Below are 20,270 nucleotides of genomic sequence, written 5' to 3'. Positions count from 1 at the left end.
CATTTCGCGACAACAACTCACCTCGCGATGGCTGTTCCACGGTACAGGCCAAAAAACGTTATTTGTGGCTTGCCAAGAGTCGAAGATAGCATCGATGATTACATCCTGTAGACATCCAGCATGCAACCACTGGCATGAGAAGCGGTAATATTATCTTGCCTCTTTATAACATTTACAGGGTCTTTAGTTCACCAGAGTTTGGTGGTGTGGCAACATGGCAAGATCAAAAGAACCTCACCAAACCGTTTCCCTGCCGGAATGTTGAGGGCAGGGTTAAGGTCTGAGACTAATGCATGGCTTCCATTCACAACAAACACAAAAAAGGACAGATACACTACCTTTCACACATACAACACAATGTACCTGCAATAATTATTGCAATCATTGTCATATCATCAAAATGTCGAAGTCTACAGCATTTCATAGTTACTTCTAGCAGTCTTGTCATAAATGTTCACATTCACTCACTTATGTTAGTTACAAAGACAATTGTTTTTAACATTAAATTGTAATAAACATGTTGTTGACGCGGAACATATGTCTAAACACTATGAGTCGAACAATAAAAGCTGCACCTCTACAGATTGTCAAACCTGCGATTGACATTTTCTGGTAATGATGGCACCTGTGAGCCACGAGTAGGTTTTGAAAAGTGATGTTGACCAAACCCCTGAATCCGCGCTGCCCCACGGGGAGGTAGAATAGGAGTAGAACTTGTATGTGAAATATCATGTGTTCGACGTTGGGGCAAGGTTTGTGACTTCATTTCATCAATCACTTTCTGATGAACAGGCAATCTTACAGAATGAGACAGTGTTGTTGACTTGTGAGATGATACCTCTCGGATTTCCTGACAAATACAAATTGAAAGACACCAATTGCAACATAACTTAAGACTCTATCTACTTGTTAAGAATCAAAGCAGCTAAAACAGTTCAGAAGTGCCTTAAATTCAACTTAAAGAGACACATACAGCATTGGACAGAAGTCACACTTCATGATGTTCCTCTACTAAAGTTAATTACATTTAAGAACGGAAATAATGCATTCCTCTAATTAGATGTAACCAATCCAGTTCATGATATTCCAAAATCATGCCAAGTGCTAGTGATTCTCTTGCATGCACAGCTTGCATGTATCAATGTGACACTGTACATATATTCTAAGTGAATTCAAAGTGCAACTTCCTGGCACGAGTGCATGAACATACATGCATCCACACCTATAAGATGCAGTTTATATAGATAGAACTACAGTAATTTGTTGAACACTTTTGTAGTCTTGACTGTCTAGAACATCACGCAATTACCTGAATACATTAGGACCAATGAGTGTCAAACGTGATTAAAAGCATTGGACAAATTAAAGTTTGACAACAGCATCAGTAATACACAAGTTCATAAACATAAACACAGATTAAATCTTAAACCTAAGTAAACACAGCCGTTCAGTACTGACGATGCTGTTTCATCAATAGCGATGAGATTTAGAAGGAATGCATGAAGACTGCACACTGTTACAGAGACCAAATCTTCCATGCCTAATACGCAAACAACTTTGAAACCATGAATCAGTGTCTGAGACACCTAAATCCATGATTGAAAAAAAAGTTTGATATGTCTGGTCATCATCTATCAAAGCAGCTTTATTGAGTTGTTCCGGTAGGACAGCTTTACAGTGGTTGAGGCTAGGAACGTGACAATGCCTAAGTAGCAGTAAAGATCTGTGAATAGTCCAACTCTAGCAGCTTGAACGAAGATCAGTACCAGGCTTTGTCTTGTCTATGCAGCATGCGGAGAAGTAATCTGGTGTCCCAATTGGGGTTCCCAGTATGTCAATGCCAGAAGTGTTGGTGGCAGTGTCAGTAGACCACTCATCCAGATACGCCATTGCATATGCTTCACATTTCTGCTTAGAGACGAGTAGTCCAGTTGACTTATACTGACATCGTAGGTCTTAAAAGGCATTCATAGTTTCTTCAGGCAAACCAATCAAGAAGACGTCATCCAAGTAGGCCAGAGTTTGAACTTGAGGATGCTACTTCTTCACCTTCGAGAGTAATGGCTGTATAGCAATGGTAAACAAGAGGGGCCCATAAGGTCTCCTTGATGTAATCCTTCTTGTGACTGAAGGATGACAGTTCTATGGCTCATAGCATACACAAGTGAGCTGACATGACCATGTTAAAAGCATGTGGATACAAGTACGGAAAATGATTGCATAATTGCTGTAACATGTGTTGTCAACTAATCGAATTGAAAGTACAGACCTCTCAACGCTCACGATTTTGTCGTAAGACTCACGATTTACGGGCATGTCTCACAATGTCATGATTTCTGCCCAATTCTCATGATTGACAGTCCTTTCTCCCGACAAGCCTACCATGAGACTCTGACAGTCGCTTTGTGTAGCACTGTCTTTCCGGACATGGCGGATAGTTTGAATTAGACTCTCACAAACAGCTGTGCTTGCTTGTATCTGGAGTAGCTGGACAGAGTAGCTAACTGCAGTAAAAGTAACGTTTGGAAGTTCGAAGGGAATCCTTGACGTGTGCACAGAAATGTAACGCAGGCCAACACCTAGGCTGTTAACCACGCCCATTCTAGAAAGCTTAATGGGTGTGGTCATTTAGAGAAGACAATCTCGCGATTTGGTGCAAAGAAAAGTTGAAAGGTCTTTGAATATCTGATTTTCAAATTACCCAATCTGGGTGTTGTTCAATCAAGGCTTAATTCAGCATAGTGAACTATTAAGCTCAACTCCACCTTCAGCTGCCACGCCATGTTGAAATGGACTGAAGAAAGATTGGACTTCTGTCTGTTTTTCTGAGCAGATGACCTCATAGCTGTAATTCTTCTGAAAACTTCCCCAATAGCTATTGGACGCACATCATCCCAGACGCAATGGCACTGCATAGAATGTGAAGATAGTCACAGATTTGGTGATCAGCAATTAGGGCACATAAATGTTCATATCTCCACCCAAATGGACCGCCTCCAGAACCTCGGGGGGGGGGGGGAAGATCAAAATTCATCCGAGCAAAAGACTACTGATTCAGATTCAAACCTGCTTCTGATTTCGGTTCCTCATACTCAGGAACTTGTTGAATTGGGTGTTTAATTAGAAGCCAGCTTGTCAACAGTGGCTTGTCTAGCTGGATAGAATTCTAGTTGCACGAGACAGCTTACCACAACATATGAGACCAAGAGCACAATTTCTATGATGATTGTTTGGCACATTAGATTCATTCCTTGATCTAGGAGCGTTCAACTGCAAAGTTCTTCCCAACAATACTCCAAAAAATTTTGAAGCAAATTTCCTGACATCCTGCTCTTCCACCACGCTTATTAGGAGGGGTAAGAACCAGCCTTGGAACAAGCATCAAAGCTTCCAGCATCAGATATAAATCATACGCAAATCTCTCAAGAGAAATAGCACCATTAACATTTATAAAAACCGAGAGTGCAACGTTGGGAATTCGAGACACAGTACAAGACATAATGCCATTGACAGTCAAACTTGCAATAAGAGAACATGCTCTGACAACCAAAAACTCCGTATGTGAGTTTGAACTATACATGAGATTACTGCTGGGTTTTCCACTCAAGGAACAGCTATCTGTATTTCCTTTTGTTTTGTTTGCCAAAAAAGATGAAGACAAAGAAGATCCGACTTGTCCATAACATTGACTTTCACACATATCAATGGTGAAAGAATCCAAGGAAAAGGGGACCCTTTCTGGATTTTTGTTAGGTGACGATTTTACACCCAGGTGTATGTCTCAGAAGATGATGAAACAACTGACAACAGTATGGATATTGGTGTAAGTCATGCACAGCTAGGAACTCTCGAGTCATCTCACCTGGAGCATAACGCTAATAAAATGGTGCAAGATCCGTGTAACAGCTCCTTGGTACTCACAACCATCAGCAGAACAGACAACAAACTTCGATTGACTCAGGCGCATGGCAAACTTTGAGGTCATAATACTAGACAAGCATCATGTGCAACTATCCAGCAACCACTTATTGCAAAGTAGGCAACCCAAAAACTTTTTTCCACACAAATTTGAATGGTGGAATGCGTAAAGAAAGAGAAAACAGTAAAAATGACAGAGGAAGTTTACCATGTGGCAGATGCCATTATAGCTTGATATATTTATACAGAAAATATCCTATAAGCCAAAGGCTGGTCTTCCTAGGAGTCCTGTTAAAAGAAATTATGAAAGATAATAATAGATTGCTATAAATTACAAAATTTAAATTCAAAAACATACTTTCTTGTACTGAGGTAAATTGACGTAAAGTAGAAGACAAAGTGTTCCCCAATTGTGCTCCTCTATATGAAAAGCTCTTGTTAAATATCCACTTTAAGGTGTTGGTAAATGGCAATTGTCCTCATATCGGTGACTTCGAACTCTCATGACCTTGTTAGATTTTAAAATGCTTAGAAGCAGGGGAGGTGCTATCTTCTTCATGATCTTGCTTGATAGTCTCGTCTTGCCTGTGAATGTTTCGATTGCAAATCTTCAAGAAACAGGAGATCCAAACTTTTAGCGTCAAAAATCAATCTGACACCGTAGTTGAATACTTCGTCAATTCTTGATTTAAACTTCATTGAGGCAGTATCCCAAATCACACTACAATATTCCAATAAAGGAAAAAGGTCCTTTGAAAGCAATTTTTGTGCACCGAAAACTCCTTAGAACAGCATACACTTTGAAGCATATCGAGTCAATATGATCAGTCCATAAAATTAATGATCATCACTTAACCACATTCCTAGATATTTACAACACCTTACATAGTCTTTTAATTCTCCGTCCTCAGAGAGACACTTCAAAATTAGAAACTTCATTTTTTCCTTAGACTGACAACAAATAACAATTAATTCTGATTTTTTGTATGGTTGAGATTAAGATTATTGATTTTCATCCAACAACACACATTATTGGCATTTGCTGAAGTTCACTGGATGATTTAGCAGAACACTCAATTCAGAATACTCAGTTCGAGTATCATCTGCATACTAGATGGAAGGTCATTTTAATATAAAGCAAACAGCAATGGAGCTAATTTGCAGCCTTGTGGGACACCAATTTGGATCCAAATTTGAGAGACAGATTTCCCAGTTTGACACACTGCTTTCTATTCGACAGGAACACAGAGAACCAATGTAGGCTGCTGTTGCCACAACTAATGGTTGACAATCTCTTTAGCAGAGCACAATGATCAACACTACCTAAAGCTTTCTTGACATCTAGAAAAATACATGCAGTAAGAAGATTGTGGTCCCAGCTTGATGGGACCAATTGTTGATCATCTTGATCATGCAGTGCATCTTGGGTAGAGTAACCTGCACAAAAACCATACTGGTTGTCAGACAACACTCCACGAGGAGAATTCTTGAAACTGGGCAAAAGAATTCCCTCAAAATTTTTTGGTAGAACTGATACAACAGAAATAGGTTAATAGTTTGAACCAATTTAGCATTTCCTCCTTTAAAAACAGGGGTGACATTGACAGCCTTCCGATCAGCAGGCATTTTAGAATTATGTAAACATTAGTTAAAAAGAAAAGTAAGCCTGGCAGTAATAGCATTGGGCACAATAGACAGTGCTTTAGCATCAATTTCATCCAAACCTGCTGAGTTCTGTGTATCAAAATGATTGCAAATATCTGAAAATTGAAAACAAGAAGTTAAAGTCAGGCGAGGTCTAAATCTCATGCCACTCGTATGTAGTGAGTTGCTGACTAACAGATAGAAAGTACTTGTTGAAAAAATCACATAGGGCTTGTGTATCTGTAGCTAATACACATCCATCTGAGCTCCTAGACACAACAGGATTTTGGTGTTTGCCCATGAGGGAATTCAGCAACCTCCAGGAATTGCAACCGCATTTGTCATCTTTTATAATCCAATCACTTTATGACTTGCTCTTGAGTGCTCTCCTATGAAGCCTATTTCTTCTGACAATTGGACAAATTACATTCCCCTTCATCCAACGCATTGAATTTTCTTTTGCAAAGAGGTGCAAAGCTATCTCAGAATGTCAAGAAAAAAGTCTACCAAACGTGTAGCATAACATCAACAGTATCCTAATTTTCTAGAATATGCCAAGGATCGAACACTTTCAAGAGCAGCAGAAATTCATTTCTATTTCACAATCAATATTTTCTGTATGTGATAATCTTTGGCTGCCTTTGCAATTTAGCTTTTTGAATACCATATACAAAGTGATGATCACTGAAAGAGCATGACCATGAGCCATATGAAATATACCTGTCAGCCTTGCTGGTGAGTAACAGATCAATCAAAGTAGATGTCGTTTTTTTGTGTAATTCGAGTTGGCTCTCTATTTAATACTGACAGTCCATTCTGATCTAATAACTCACATTATGTTCCTAATTACTACCTGGCACTGTAGTTTGACCATCATGCATTATTATATAAAGTAATATGCCAGATGTGCAATTTAAGGCATCCAATATTTGGGCCATTTATATGCTGACCCAAAACCTCTTAATTAGTTAATTATGAAACAGTCTCTATCTCAAAGTGGATATGGTCTCCCAAAGGCAGACCCCACTTGAAGTGGTGCTTGCACTTGGGCTGGTCACCAGAGACATCTTCACTAGAAGAAGAAATCTACTTTAACCTTTACAGAGTTTGTCAATGCAGGTAAGCTGGTGCCTGTCACATAATCAGTTTTAGATGAATTATCCGATGACTTCAAACAAACTAGATCTGTTGTTTTAACTGACACAGCTTCAGGTACAGAAAGGTGAACATCAATTTTGCTTCTTCTGCTGCAGTAGGTATCTTTGACTGTCAAATTCATTCAACACCTTTAATCATACCATTTTCATAACGTATGCCTTCTTCATAACACATGACCTCAGTATAAAACCGCGTCCACCACATAGGTGACAAAAGCAGACCTTTCTACAATAGTGCTTTAAGTTAAACCCAATTTGGATTTCATGTTACATTTCAAGCCCAAAAATGCTGTCCACAAAGTATTCCCTTAACCTTTGCTGGTCATTTCTTTCCTTTGAGCTGCTTACCTTATGCAATTAAGTCTCAAATGAATATCTGGATGTAAAGGACTAATGCAAGTTTGCAGAACACAATTAAAAGCACAGATGAAGCCACATTCAGTGATGTGCAGAGTATTGCAATGTCTTAAAAATTATCCAGATGATATGAAATAGAAAAACTCGAAATAATTCATCTTCATGGCCATTTAAAGTGTGAACTAGCAGCTAGGTGGGATTGTGCTGACTTAATGTGTTCAATTCCATAACAACACAGTTATTATATCCCATTGTTGTTGCCAGTTATTCACGTATATAACGTTTAGGTAGTATAACACTACACAAACTAAGCAACACTCAACAGACGACAAGAGAATGGCTCAGTGCAAAACACTGGCACATTAAATCAGACACAATGATTACCCAGATAGTCAATTATGTGTCTAGCTGTAGAGTTTGGCTAATTGATGTGTTTAGTTGAATGAAATCCAGATAAGAAATGCTCTATTATACTTCAACTAATAATATAGTATGTACAGTGTAGCACACTTACTTCCAGGCCTGCATAGCTCTCAACTTCCACATCACTAAAAAGAAATTTTCCTGCTTTTCGTCCGAGTTTCCCAAACCACAAACCCGAACTAGTGGTAGATGGACTGTCAATAATCCCAATTCTGTCATTTGCCTAATTGTGAAATGACACATATGTTATGAATATATAGAGACACGCACACTGTTTTACAACACAATCAAACCTTAAAGTGGAGAGCATTCGGTCCTGTAAGAGAATTTGACTTTACTGCCCTACCATAAAACTTGACATGATGTGGTTGGGTGTAGATAGATGTAGTCCGCATTCGCCTTGACCAGTGTTCTTCTGCAGGTGCATGATCCCAACCTTTGCTCTCTTCTCCCAGTAACTGAAGGTCACTACTGTATATGTACCCCACACAACTGTCCTTCTCAGCAGTCCATAAACCACTATCAGGCATTGCCAGCACATAAACCTCATCATGCACCTACGTAACAGCATAATTACAATTTATGAACTGCTCTACAGCTTGCCTCATACTTTCACTTGTAGAAAACCAATATCATCACGATCCGGTGTTGAGTCTCGAATAACTTCAGCACGCTGTACTTCTACACTCTGCTGCCAATTTTCTTGCCATGTGATATTGTCATGATCAACAGATGTTATGTAAAAGAAACCAATCTGGTCCCCAGCTATACCATACCATTTTCCATCATCAGCATGTGATAGGATGTAGACTGTTTGTCCAACCTTTATCAAATAATGTCATTATTATATAGCCAAAATGTAAACAGTAATAGTTACTATATCTATATTACCTTCAACTGAAGCATCCCTTCTTCAACATTACTGTGATAAGAACGAGTAACACGAACCGTCCCAATAGCCCTTTCTTTCTGTTCTTTCAGTCCTATTTCAGATAAAGCACTTGCAATGCTGCATACACCAACACCTGAGTCAGCACCTATGACAAGCATTAATATAAACAGCAAGAATAACCTAAATACAAATAAAGCAGTCAAACTCTGTTGCGTTGCTGAGCTTGCAAGTCGATGTCTTGCAACTGGCAGTCTGTCATGTTCCTAAATATGCCCATATTCTTGCAATCAGATACATGAATTCTTAAATCAACTAACAGGGGGCTTGCGAGGCACTGCAGGAGGTGAATGCAGAAGTCCATACTGTAGCTGCTATGCACATCAAAAGATAGTACGTAATACATACCAAAAAAGAACTAACTCAGACTTCAATAATAACCTACAGGAGTTGGATGAGGCAATGGTGACTGGTGACGCGTTGTACCTAAAAAGCAATCAGAAATAGATGCAAACCTGACACAAATACATGACCAAATTCCAAATCTTCTACCTAGATGTTCCAACATATATTTAATTAAACCTTAGAATAATTCAGAACTCTGACACTATATTGAACAGCATGTTTATCAGCAAATGATCTGTATGGAACTATTGACATATACGTTGACATTGAGATCAACATATCTACCATGTCTGTAACGATGTTCAGACACAACAAGCACATTTAATTTATCTCTCATCAGTATCCGCAGCATTGGGCACATGTACATAAAACATCCTCAAAATAACAAATAGGCATTTCAACCACTTGATATTCGTCTGCCCAAGTGTATTTCTATCTAGACAACAGTTACAACGTATCTATGCACATACAAATAAAATCTGTTGCCCTGCATCACAAACCAGCTAACTAATTTGCTAACTAGCATGTATCCAGTATATATACTACCTACATTGCAGGTAATTTCAATTGTAAGCAGTTACAATGAAAGTATCTTGTCTAAATTTTAGTTACAGTTAGATGTTCTAAGAAATTAGTAGCGAGTATTCCATTTACAATTAGATTTCGTATGCCGCTTGTTAGCTTTCTTTGGATAGTGACAGCTGACACAAGTTGACATCAATTTAGTTCTAATTTAGAAAACTTGCAAGAAAGAACTGAAAGGCTACTAGACTGAACCGAAATGCACTCACAAAGTATAAAAACATTTTGAGAAAATTATGGGTATGTAGAGACGGGTATCACAATCGAGAATAACAGTGTTGAATAATAGTCTCTAATCATGGTGTTACTGTCATCTTGATTTAATTAATGTCCCATGTCTTCTAATCCAAATTGCCTCTTTGATTCGTCTAGTATAGTATTTGTTTTGTCTTGTTAATGTTTTACTTTCTTCTCAATTCATCATGTGGTCAGTTTCCCAGCAGTGGGCCGCAATGACATTGTTATGGGTGTCGCCATGTCGAATTGCTAATTTGTGTTCATTTAGTCTTAATTTCAGATTTCTTCTTGTTTCTCCAATATAAAATTTGTCACAATTCTTGCAACCAATTTTATTTACAGTGTTTACTCTTTCAAATGGTGTAAGTGGATCTTTTGAGTGACATAGTAATGACCAAACAGTTGTTGATGGTGTACTCCCTAATTTGATGTTAAGTTTATTGCACAGACGCCAGACTTGTTGTGTAATACCTGGAGTAAAAGGTATCTTCAATATTGGCATTTGCTGTTCTCAACTTGCTCTCTAATTCCATGATTTCAGCAGTTGTTTCTGTATGAATGAGTCTGGATATCCATTACATTTAAAGATGGTTGTCATTCTGTCTATTTCCAAAGTTTTTCTTTGACTGTACTGCATATGTGTTCTGGTCGGTGTTGAAGACTTCTAATAAATTCCGGTGATGTTGGATAAGCAGAACGATAATCTAGGGATCTGTTGATTGTGATCTGTTTACGATAAACTGATGTTTCTAGTGTTCCAGTGATGTTACGTTGAACAAAACAGTCAAGAAAAGGAAGCTGATAGTCTGACTCTAGTTCTGTTGTAAATTGAACTGATGGATGACAAGAATTCAAAGTCTCGACAATGGTATCTTTGTTATTATTGTGCACAATTGCAAATACATTGTAGACATAGCGTCTCCACAACATTGGTCTTGTTGACAATGGCAGGTGTTGGAATAATTTCTTCCAGTTTTTCCATACATAAATTTGCTACGATTGGAGACAGCAGCCATCTCATCGGCATACCTTCCAATTGTTCGTACAATTGATTTTTATATTTAAAGTAGGTGGTTCTCAAAACAAAATTGGTGAGGTTGACGACATCTGACAATGTAAAGTTGGAAGTGGAATTAAGATGGTCAAGGTTTTCTTGTAATCTAGATTGAACGGCATCTAATGTTTCTTTGATTGGAAGTTATGTTGTAGCTGATCATTATTTCGTTGCCATTGACATGGGCATTGCTCATTCGGTTGGCAAATTGTTTCAAATTTTTGACAGTAAAACAGTTACATCCAGTAATTCGTGATAAAATTTGAGTTTGTTCTTTAGAAAGTTTGCACGTCACCGAATCAATGCTTGAAACAACAGCTTGTAACGGAGCTCCTATTTTGTGTATCTTGGGTAAACCATACATTCGTGGAATGATGTGACCTCCACAACTGATATCAATTCGTTTACGTGCGTTGATTTTGTTTTGTTTTCAAGTAATTTAAGTATGTCGTATAGATCTCTTTCCAGTTACTTTGTGGGATCGTTTACAATTTGTCGATATGCATGATCTTTTAATAATTCTTTAATCTTCATGTCGTAATCACATTTGTTCATAACAACTGTGGAATTGCATTTATCTGCAGGTAGAATAGTAATAGAAGTGTCTTCCGTAGATCTCTAATTGCTTTCATATCTTTTGGTGATAATTTTTCTTTAATGGTCTTCTTGTTTTCAAATTTGTTTAATGGCTTCTCAAAGTTCAGTGGCCATATCTATGATAAGGATAAGCAGTTGTCTCAATTCCAACAATCATGTTGTCAACATCAACTGTTTTGATGTAATTGCAAAATTTAAGCCATATCTATCCTAAGACTTTCAGTTCTGTGTTGTCAAGTGTTTTGTTGCTCAAATTAATAACGGTGTTCTTCATATGTTTTGTTCTGGTATTCAGACATTGATGTTCTTTGTTCTATGATTCAATAGCTTTTGCAGTTTTGTCTGTTGTTTCTTCTTGATCTTTACAAACACGCAACTGAAACAACTCACAGTCCATTCAAATTGTTTGTTCAACGTTATGTTGTCCGATGTCAACTCCATGATATTATCTTGATATTGTTGGATGTTCTGGCCTAGATGCACCAATTTGCAGCGTACCTTTTTGATACATCAAATTAGTGAGTACACCAACAACAACTGTTTGGTCATTACTATGTCACCCAAAAGATCCACTTACACCATTCGAAAGCGTGAACGTTGTATACAAAATTGGTTGCAAGAAATGTGACAAATTTTATATTGGAGAAACAAGAAATCTGAAATTACGACTAAATGAACACAAATTAGCAATTCGACATGGCGACACCCATAACAATACTATTGCGACCCACTGCTGGGAAACTGACCACATGATGAATTGGGAAGAAAGTAAAACATTAACAACACAAAACAAATACTATACTAGACGAATCAAAGAGGCAATTTGGATTAGAAGAAATGGGACATTAAATCAAGATGACAGTAAAACCATAATTAGAGACCATTACTCAACACTATTATGATGTAACAAAACTGACAATTTAAAGCGCAGTTGATAAACGTCTTTTATTATTTTCGGTTGATAAAGACCTACGGGTCGAAACGTCCCGATTTGTCAAATTTTCTATACGGTGCACATTTCTTGCGATATATGTAATATATATATATATATATATATATATATATATATATATATATTATAATACAATACATTATATTTTCGATAACATGTCTATTAAATGCATGCCTACATTTAAACATTTAACTATTTCCAACAACTATTTAGTGCTAAACATCCTAAAGTTAGTCTAACATTAAAAAGCCAAAGCTTGACAGAAAGCTGTTCATAAAGAAACATTAGCGTTCTACTAACAGTTTGACAACGATGAAATGTCGTCTTCCTTGCTATTATCTTCAACATGCGCATGCTGTGAGGAAGCCATAAACCAAGAGTCTCAACGAGTGGTTCAAATAAACTCCCAGTAGCCTTCACTATGTCTTCATGACAGCTGCCCTTCTCCAAAACTCCCACTTCTGCTGTTGCTCCAGCACGATTCACTGCCTGTATTATATATGAAGGCTGGAGAGAATTTCTCACTGAAACATCAAAGTTGGCAAGCCACGCTGGAAATCCGAGTGAAAAATGTCACCAGGTCTACTCTTAAATGTAGTGTTACAACCCTGCTCCCGTCAACATCGAGAGTCATCAACAAGAAGAGTGTGAAATAGTGTGTCACAAAGGGCGTCGTGTTGTTTGATAACCAAGTTGGTCTTCTGATCACATCCTAGGCGATGGTCACCAAATTCGTCTAACGAGGATCCACAAAGACAAAGATCAGAATTAGGTGAAGAAGTGAAGATGCCTACACCAAGCCAAACTCGTAATGCTATAATAAACTCCCTGCTGGGCATGGTAAGGCCTAGGTTAGGATTAGGTAATGCCCACAACCACGCCCCAGCATGTTGAGCTGAAACAGCATTCATCCTTGCATGATCACAAATGCTGGCTTCTTGCTTTAGGTCTGACCAAAGCTGTTGTTATCTAATAATACTTGTAGATGAATGTTGGATGTCTATTTCTGGTTTGAACTCATGGTCAGGTAATAATTCTTGTAATAATTCTTGTGCAAATACCTTTCCAGAAATATCTGGGAATGCGTTCTGTGAACTGTTGAAAGTAATGCTCAGATCTGTATTCATCAGACGTTGTGAGAGAGCCTGAGTTGCACTACAGCTTCCCAAAAATGCCACAAAAGAGGATCTACAAGATTCTCGCAAACCAAGTCCACCTAAACGAATCAAAAGCGTCGCTTGACCCCAACAACTGTCTAATATATACATATATATAACATATAGAAACTGCTCTAACAAGTTCTTGAAAGTGTTCCAGAAAGGAACAGCTAGCACAGCAGATACTTTTGAAGCTATTGATTTCAACATTTCTAAACTATCTGGCAACCAAAGTCCAAGCGTTTCCACTACCAAGAGGAAAAACCCCGCCAGCAGAAGTCACTCTTGTGTAGTAATGATCATCCTTGTCCATCTCAGCCACTTCTGCCATAATTCCTGATGTTTCAGCACGAGGGATGTATAATGATTGCAACGTATTCCTACGTGATGTCAAAGTATCCAAGTTGTCCATTCAAGAAATTTGGATGGAAAACATCTCCTGGCCGATATTTGGTTTCATCCGAGCTTCTCTGTTCTACGACTTGTTTTGAATCAATAAGAAGTGATTGCCCAATAGTCTCACACAAAGCATTGTAACAATTCCAAGGATGTCAACCATAATCACATCCAACAAGGTGATCTCCACATAGGTCTAGTGGTTGACTACACAAACATCTGGTGCAAAAGGACACGAAGGCAAACCAGCCAATATCTAGTTTCTACAACAAACTCAGGAGGTGACATGGTGAAGCCAAGGTTACAGGTCCATAACCATGCACCTGCATGAGGAGATGATATACATGTAGTCTTCAGGCTAGTAGGTTAGAGAAAGAAATGTCATCTAGTTGACTTTGAATCTGGTGTTGCGTAGCTGTCATCAAATCTAAAGAAATTGATTCGCTTTTAGAAAGTAGGTTACGCACAATTCCTTGTGGTTCTTCTTCTCCGAGTAAAGGTTTGACTAAAGTGGACAGAGAAGGTAGATTGCGTTTCAGTAGACAATTAATCAACTTTGATTTGAGTTACAGCTTACGATAAAGCAGTGGGCAAAGTAGATAAACCTTCCCTAATGCCTCCTTTCCAATTGGTAGCAGTGCTAGTGACCATGCAAAGTCACAAACAGAAGATCTTGTGATCTGGCCAAGTGATTGTCGCAGAACCTTCACCAAAAGTAGACAATGGACCATTAGCAATACCAGGTCTCACTGAATGTAGCAAATGGTTAATTCTACATATGGACAGGCAACTTTTCAACAACTGAAGTTCACTTGTGGATTTTCAAGATCTGGAAGTGGGAATGGGCCTCAGCCACTTGATCAACTTGCTTCTTGAAACAAGAAGAGAAGAATTCAGATGTTCCAAGCACGGGCAAACCAAGCAATTCCATTCCATCTGACAACCGGTGTACTTCTGGTGGAAATTCAGAATGTGTTTATTAATGACCCAAAGGCAAAAACACTTCACACTTTGATAAATTGACATGAAGGCCCAAGGACAGGCCTTTCTCCGTGATAAATAAGACTTACCATCTTTTGATAAGGACTTTCTTGTACCAGCAAAGGTTCCATAAATTCAAGTCCAAAACCTGGCACTTCTCCAACTTCATCAATTAGTTCTAGAATGACCAAAGAGAACAGTAGTGGTCCCAGAGGATCCCCTTGTTGTACTCCTGCTGTAGACTTAATGTGGTGATAGCCAAACCGCAACTCAGCTGCACAGTGACAGCACCATTGTACCCATTCTACCAATTTCGGAAATTCCTTGTCAAGTCTCTTCAGAAAAGAACTGCGATGACACTCATTAAAGGCATTCTTCATGTCCAGCTTGAAGCAACATTGATCTTGGCTTTCACCCTCTTGTCAATGTATGACTGCAAAGAATGGACACTTGTGTCTAACCCTCCTCATATTCCAACACCTACCTGACCACGAGGTAACAATTAAATAAGGCTTAATGGCAGACCAGCAGAGCCGAATAGCCAAGCAGTGCAACACTTCCCCAACAGCAATGGGTCGAATTCCACATGACTTCTTTTGGAGAGTAGGCAATACGGCACCAGACAAAAGGGAGAAATGTTGCGATCAAGTTTCTCAGACAACAAAAGACACATCAATTGTGTTATTCTCCAAACATGACTGTGCTTCAGGAACATTGCAATCCCGTATACCATCTACACCATTCCAGATCAAATTTGTTCAGTCACTTCAAATTTGGGTTATATATCAATTCAAATTCGTACTTCGTCAGATCAAATTCATACGTTGTCAGTTCAAGTTCATACTTTGTCATTTCAAACTGGCATTATGTCGAATCAAATTCATTCACAGTCATTTCAAATTGGTCACTTGTCATTTCAAATTCTTGATAAATTAATTTACTAATAACTATATCTAATCTGCGCATGCCTGTGCCGAGAATGGGATACTAGCTCACCATCCAGTTCTCCGCACTAGCTCACCATCCTGTTCTTTGCACGGGCAGATTAGATATGAATACTATTAATGGTTCATAAAGTCTATTATTATTAGCTGTTTATTAATTTATTGTTGTATGCATTCATGAAGTATATCTCATTCACCCCGTTCTAATCTATTATGAAGTGTATCTCTGAAAAATGCTCATGAAGAATTTCGTTCGGAGTTAGCAGCCGCCAACAAAATTCTCATAAAGTTAATCAATTTAAACGCTGTCATTCAATTAGATCCCGTTCTGAGAAAAAACAGAGATTGAGTATCCCAAGTATATATGTCATTACAGATTCCCTTCTTCGCCCGGAGCTGATTACGAACATATTCATTGTTAGGTGGTGCATGAGTATCCCATTCTACGAATTTACAGAGAATTTTGTTCAGAGTTCTATCCCGTTCAATTAGCAAATTTCTATTATTATTGGTTGTAGTTAATTAATTTATCAATGTATGCATTCATGAAGTATGTCTCATTCACCCCGTTCTAATTCATTATGAAGTGTATCTCTGTAGAATTTCGTTCAGAGTTATAGCCTGTTATTAATTAGCAGCCACGGACAGAGTTCTCATAAAGTTAATTTAAAAGTTGTATGGAAATTTATGTGTTGCATGAGTAACTCATTCTGACAATATGTCATCACTTTAATTTTAAGTATATCTTGCTCACATGCATTTTTACCCTGTTCTGAAAAATGTAATCAAGTGTCACAATATGGCGTTCACATGCCTTTCTACTCCCATCTTTACTCTATTTTGAAAAATAAGCAGCCGAACAAAATCCTCATGGAGAATTTTGTTCAGAGTTATTATATCCCATTCAATTAGAGAATAGGGATCAAGTATCCCAAAGTATATATGCCATTACAGATCCTCTTCTTTGCCCTGGGCTGATTACGTACATTATTGCATTGTTAGGTGCATAAGTATCCCGTTCTAGAAATGTACAGAGAATTCCGTTCAGAGTTATATCCCGTTCTGTGAAATTAGAAGGGATTGTGAATTCCATACGGGCAGCAAACTCTTGGAAGTCACGTGTATGTACTTAGTCACCCGGATATGACTTGACACGCATGCTAAATGACTTTAAATCTTGCACTCCTCACGTTTTTCGGTGGAAATCGACACACTCCCCATGTACCGCTCAGTGCAGGAAACACATAGGTCGGATTCGGTGCAGATGCAATCAGAATTTAGAAAGAAACGTGAGCGCTGGAAGAGTGGCCGCAATCGGCAAGGAATCGTCAATCTCTCTGGAAGTGTTGCAAAGAACGATGACAGATACAGTCTACACGGGACTATTGTGGGATTGTGTTTGATAAACCCGGAAGGTGTACTGTAGCGTTCACCTCGTTGAAAGGTATTACGCGGAGGTCGACCCCTCAAAAGGAGACCCGTGCACTCTAAAAATTCTGGCAATGTCACTGTCCGCCTTTACCGATTCGGCATGCGCAAGCCAAATTCAGCGGATATCAGACACGAGACGACAGAGATACGTTCCTACTCACATACAGATAGACAGCTCTCCTTTATATATATATATATATATATATATATATATATATATATATATATCAATCTATGGAAGGCTCTGGAATCAGTAATTGATTGTTTCTTATCAAAAAGCTCACGGCAACAAGCTGCACTCCCCATTCGCCTGGGTGGCTTGAGTTTGAGGGAAGCTTTTCAATGTCACCCCGCAGCCTATCTTGCCAGTTATAACTCTTCTCGTCACTTGGCATCTTACCTTCTATCCATGAGCAGCCAGAGGGACATGTCATATTCCAATGACGGCCACATGATTGTGTTTCCAGGGGAGACTACGGCCCAAGATTTCTTGCAGCTTCATTTACCAGATAACAACCACAAAATTGATTCCACCAGTCAGCATCAGTTACAACTTCTGTTGGACTCTGCGTTATGGTCATCACTCAAAGACTCAGTGAGCATAAGGGATCGAGCTCAACTGAATACCATTTCTGGTCAACACACTGGGGCATGGCTACAGGCTGTACCAAACTCGAACCCTGGCCTGTCCATGCCCAAAAGAGAGTTTAGAATTGCATTACTTATATGGTTGGGTATCCCAATTTTCCCATTCCCAAACTCCAAACGCTGCCCTAGTGGTAGCACAGTTGATAAGTTTGGGGACTAGCTACTGGGATGTAATCAAGGACAAAGCTTTACAACAAGACATCATGATGCTCTATGCGAAGTGGTGTATAACGCACTACTTACAGATGATTCTCGTTGTCGTAGGGAGGCAAGATGTGGCAGTAGCAACCACACAAGACCAGGAAATGTTTACCATCCCGATTTCGAGCGCGGTTTGCCTGCCTACTTTGACTTATCCATACGAAGCTCTTTACAACCGTCTTTTCTCACTCAAGCGGCAGTCATCCAGGTGCAGCATCTGAAGATGGAGAGATGAAGAAGGACGAACGGCATCACCTAAATGTGTCCAGCACAGGCAGCATTTTTCATCCGCTCGTGGTTGAGACTCTGGGTCTTTGGACAGCTTCTAGCCTTCAAGTGCTCAAGATCACAGCACGTAAAGCTTCATTTAAACTTAATGTTCCAATTAGCCAATTTGTTCGTCATTTCCATCAGCAACTCTCTACTAGACTGTAGTGTAGCAATGCTAAAATGATATTAGCTAGATGAAGTTTAGATGGTACGGCTAGTCCCTTGTGGGACCTATAAAAAATAATATATCAAGGGCTAGTCTCGCGTAGCCAGACCATCTCTGCCTACATCATTCCGACGAGAGATAGTCTGGGGAAATGCCTATACAATTCTTGTTCTGCGCTACCCATGAATCATGGAGGATAAAGACCTCTTTATAGATAACAGGAAGTCTAGGTAGGTGTCACACAATCGCATTCCGCTCACTTTGCTTGTGCTGATTACCGTCATGTCCGTGAACATACACTAATTAGATATTCTTTCTTCGACCTGTAGACCTTGAACTACTGTCTTGTTGCAGGAGGGACGTATGTTTTGTGGCAAAATTGTCTGCGAGGCTGTGCTTCTTCACCAATCGACGACTTATTTCTATATCTATTGCCGTGATCTTGTGCGTCTGACGTAAGCATGGGACGTGCCTTTGTTTAGTCATGACGCTCTATCGGTGTCCGCTAGTCTTATTCAGTTGCTGCTCGTTTTAGCGTGTTGTTTAAATGCAGAGTGCCACTATAGCGCCTTGTGTTCTTACATGTATTTGTCTGACGTGTCGAGGGACAAAAAACGCCTCTCGATCAAGCAGCATGATCATCGTGGCTGTGGGAATTTATGCTTTTTTCTGTCTTGTTATTGCGTTACTGTGTTCAATGCTCTATTTAAAGTCCACAAGATTGACGAACGAATGTCTTCCCTTTTGATTAGTAGGACGTCCGTTCACAGGCATACATCTTTGTTAATTAATTACAATTGTAACTAACCAGTAATTACCACATGCGAGACGAGCGGAATGCAATTGAGCAACACCTACTCAGACCTCCTGCTATCTATAAAAAGGTCTTTATCCCACGATTCTTGGGGAGTGCAGAACAAGAATGGATTAGGCATTTCCCCAGACTATCTCTCACCGGAAGGATGTAGGCGGAGATGGTCTGGCTACGCGAGACTAGTCAAGGGCTGGTCTGGCATCCCATCAACGTAGCCGAAGACAGAGAGGGTCATCACCGATTACAGTGGACATACTATCATAACATATTGTAGTTCAACGTGTATTACACACATATGTATGCGCCTAGCAGTCTGCATGCGATGTTTCACAATGCATGTGGTAAACTGTAAAAGGTAAAGCTAGTCACCATGCCTCATTCACTTGCTTAATTCTTTCAAGATAAGTTTCAGACCCAAACTTGATAGTTTGCTTCTTTTAGCGTCTGTTCAAGCAAAAAAAACACTCACGTTGGAAACTGCAATCGACAGCTCTGTTGAACTATTTTCAACAATTTTCTCATTGTCTTTATTCCTATCACATGCACGATCACCAACATATACTGTAGCCCAAAATGTTGTAAGTAACAATTACTGGGTGTTGAAAAACAGAATGAGCTACAACGACTACATGAAGAAAGTATCAAAAATTTCTGTCCATTGTGCTTGGACAGCTTCTTGACTGAGAACAGCATTAAACAACTAAACAAAGTGAATGACTAAACTGCAATCTTCCCCCAGCAGTGTTATAGTTAATTAATAATCTGTCACAGTATACTCTCATAGTTTGAGTCAGGCATGATGAAGTACAGCACTAGCATTGTACAGCAACTCACTTAACCACAATAAAGCAACTAGCATTTGGAATGATCAAAACTGGATGACGCAGCTAAGAAATCAGCCTTCAATGTGTGTCTTCTGTTTACTTCATGGATGAGAAACAATCCTGCATTGTGAACTAAATTTATGCATTTTATCTTAATCTTAGAAAACAAACTGGACAACCACCTAGTCATGAGCTACCAAATATATTAAGCACGTCACTGGCG

At 39.0% G+C, this 20,270-nt stretch overlaps 1 protein-coding gene across 3 annotated transcripts; it reads right to left on the bottom strand.

The window, feature by feature from the left end:
• Positions 1-324: 324 nt before the first annotated feature.
• LOC134184960 (uncharacterized) lies at positions 325-9,342 on the bottom strand. Of its 3 annotated transcripts, none has more exons than XM_062652735.1 (8): positions 8,834-9,342; positions 8,709-8,762; positions 8,597-8,654; positions 8,391-8,536; positions 8,110-8,322; positions 7,793-8,056; positions 7,591-7,722; positions 325-850 (listed from the first exon to the last, which is right to left on the bottom strand). In XM_062652735.1, the coding sequence occupies exons 1-8, from the start codon at positions 8,954-8,956 to the stop codon at positions 578-580; spliced, it is 1,263 nt and encodes a 420-aa protein (XP_062508719.1). In that variant the 5' UTR covers positions 8,957-9,342; the 3' UTR covers positions 325-577. The 3 variants fall into 3 exon arrangements, with proteins under 3 accessions (XP_062508719.1, XP_062508720.1, XP_062508721.1); XM_062652736.1 differs by having other exon boundaries at positions 8,709-8,759; XM_062652737.1 differs by lacking the exon at positions 8,834-9,342 and having other exon boundaries at positions 8,597-8,655.
• Between the last annotated feature and the right edge of the window lie 10,928 nt (positions 9,343-20,270).

Source organism: Corticium candelabrum, chromosome 9 (genome assembly GCF_963422355.1).
Source record: "Corticium candelabrum chromosome 9, ooCorCand1.1, whole genome shotgun sequence".
Taxonomy (NCBI): Eukaryota; Metazoa; Porifera; class Homoscleromorpha; order Homosclerophorida; family Plakinidae; genus Corticium; species Corticium candelabrum.
Note: the sequence above shows the minus strand (reverse complement) of the source record. Positions and strands in the feature narration are given on the sequence as shown.

Coding starts and splice junctions, on each gene's coding strand:
- LOC134184960 (XM_062652735.1), bottom strand. CDS start 8,956: ATGTTGGAACATCTAGGTAGAAGATTTGGAATTTGGTCATGTATTTGT. Junction 8,057..8,109: donor TTGGTTTTCTACAAGTGAAA/GTATGAGGCAAG, acceptor GCTGTTACGTAG/GTGCATGATGAGGTTTATGT. Junction 851..7,590: donor AGAGCTATGCAGGCCTGGAA/GTAAGTGTGCTA, acceptor TGTATTTGTCAG/GAAATCCGAGAGGTATCATC.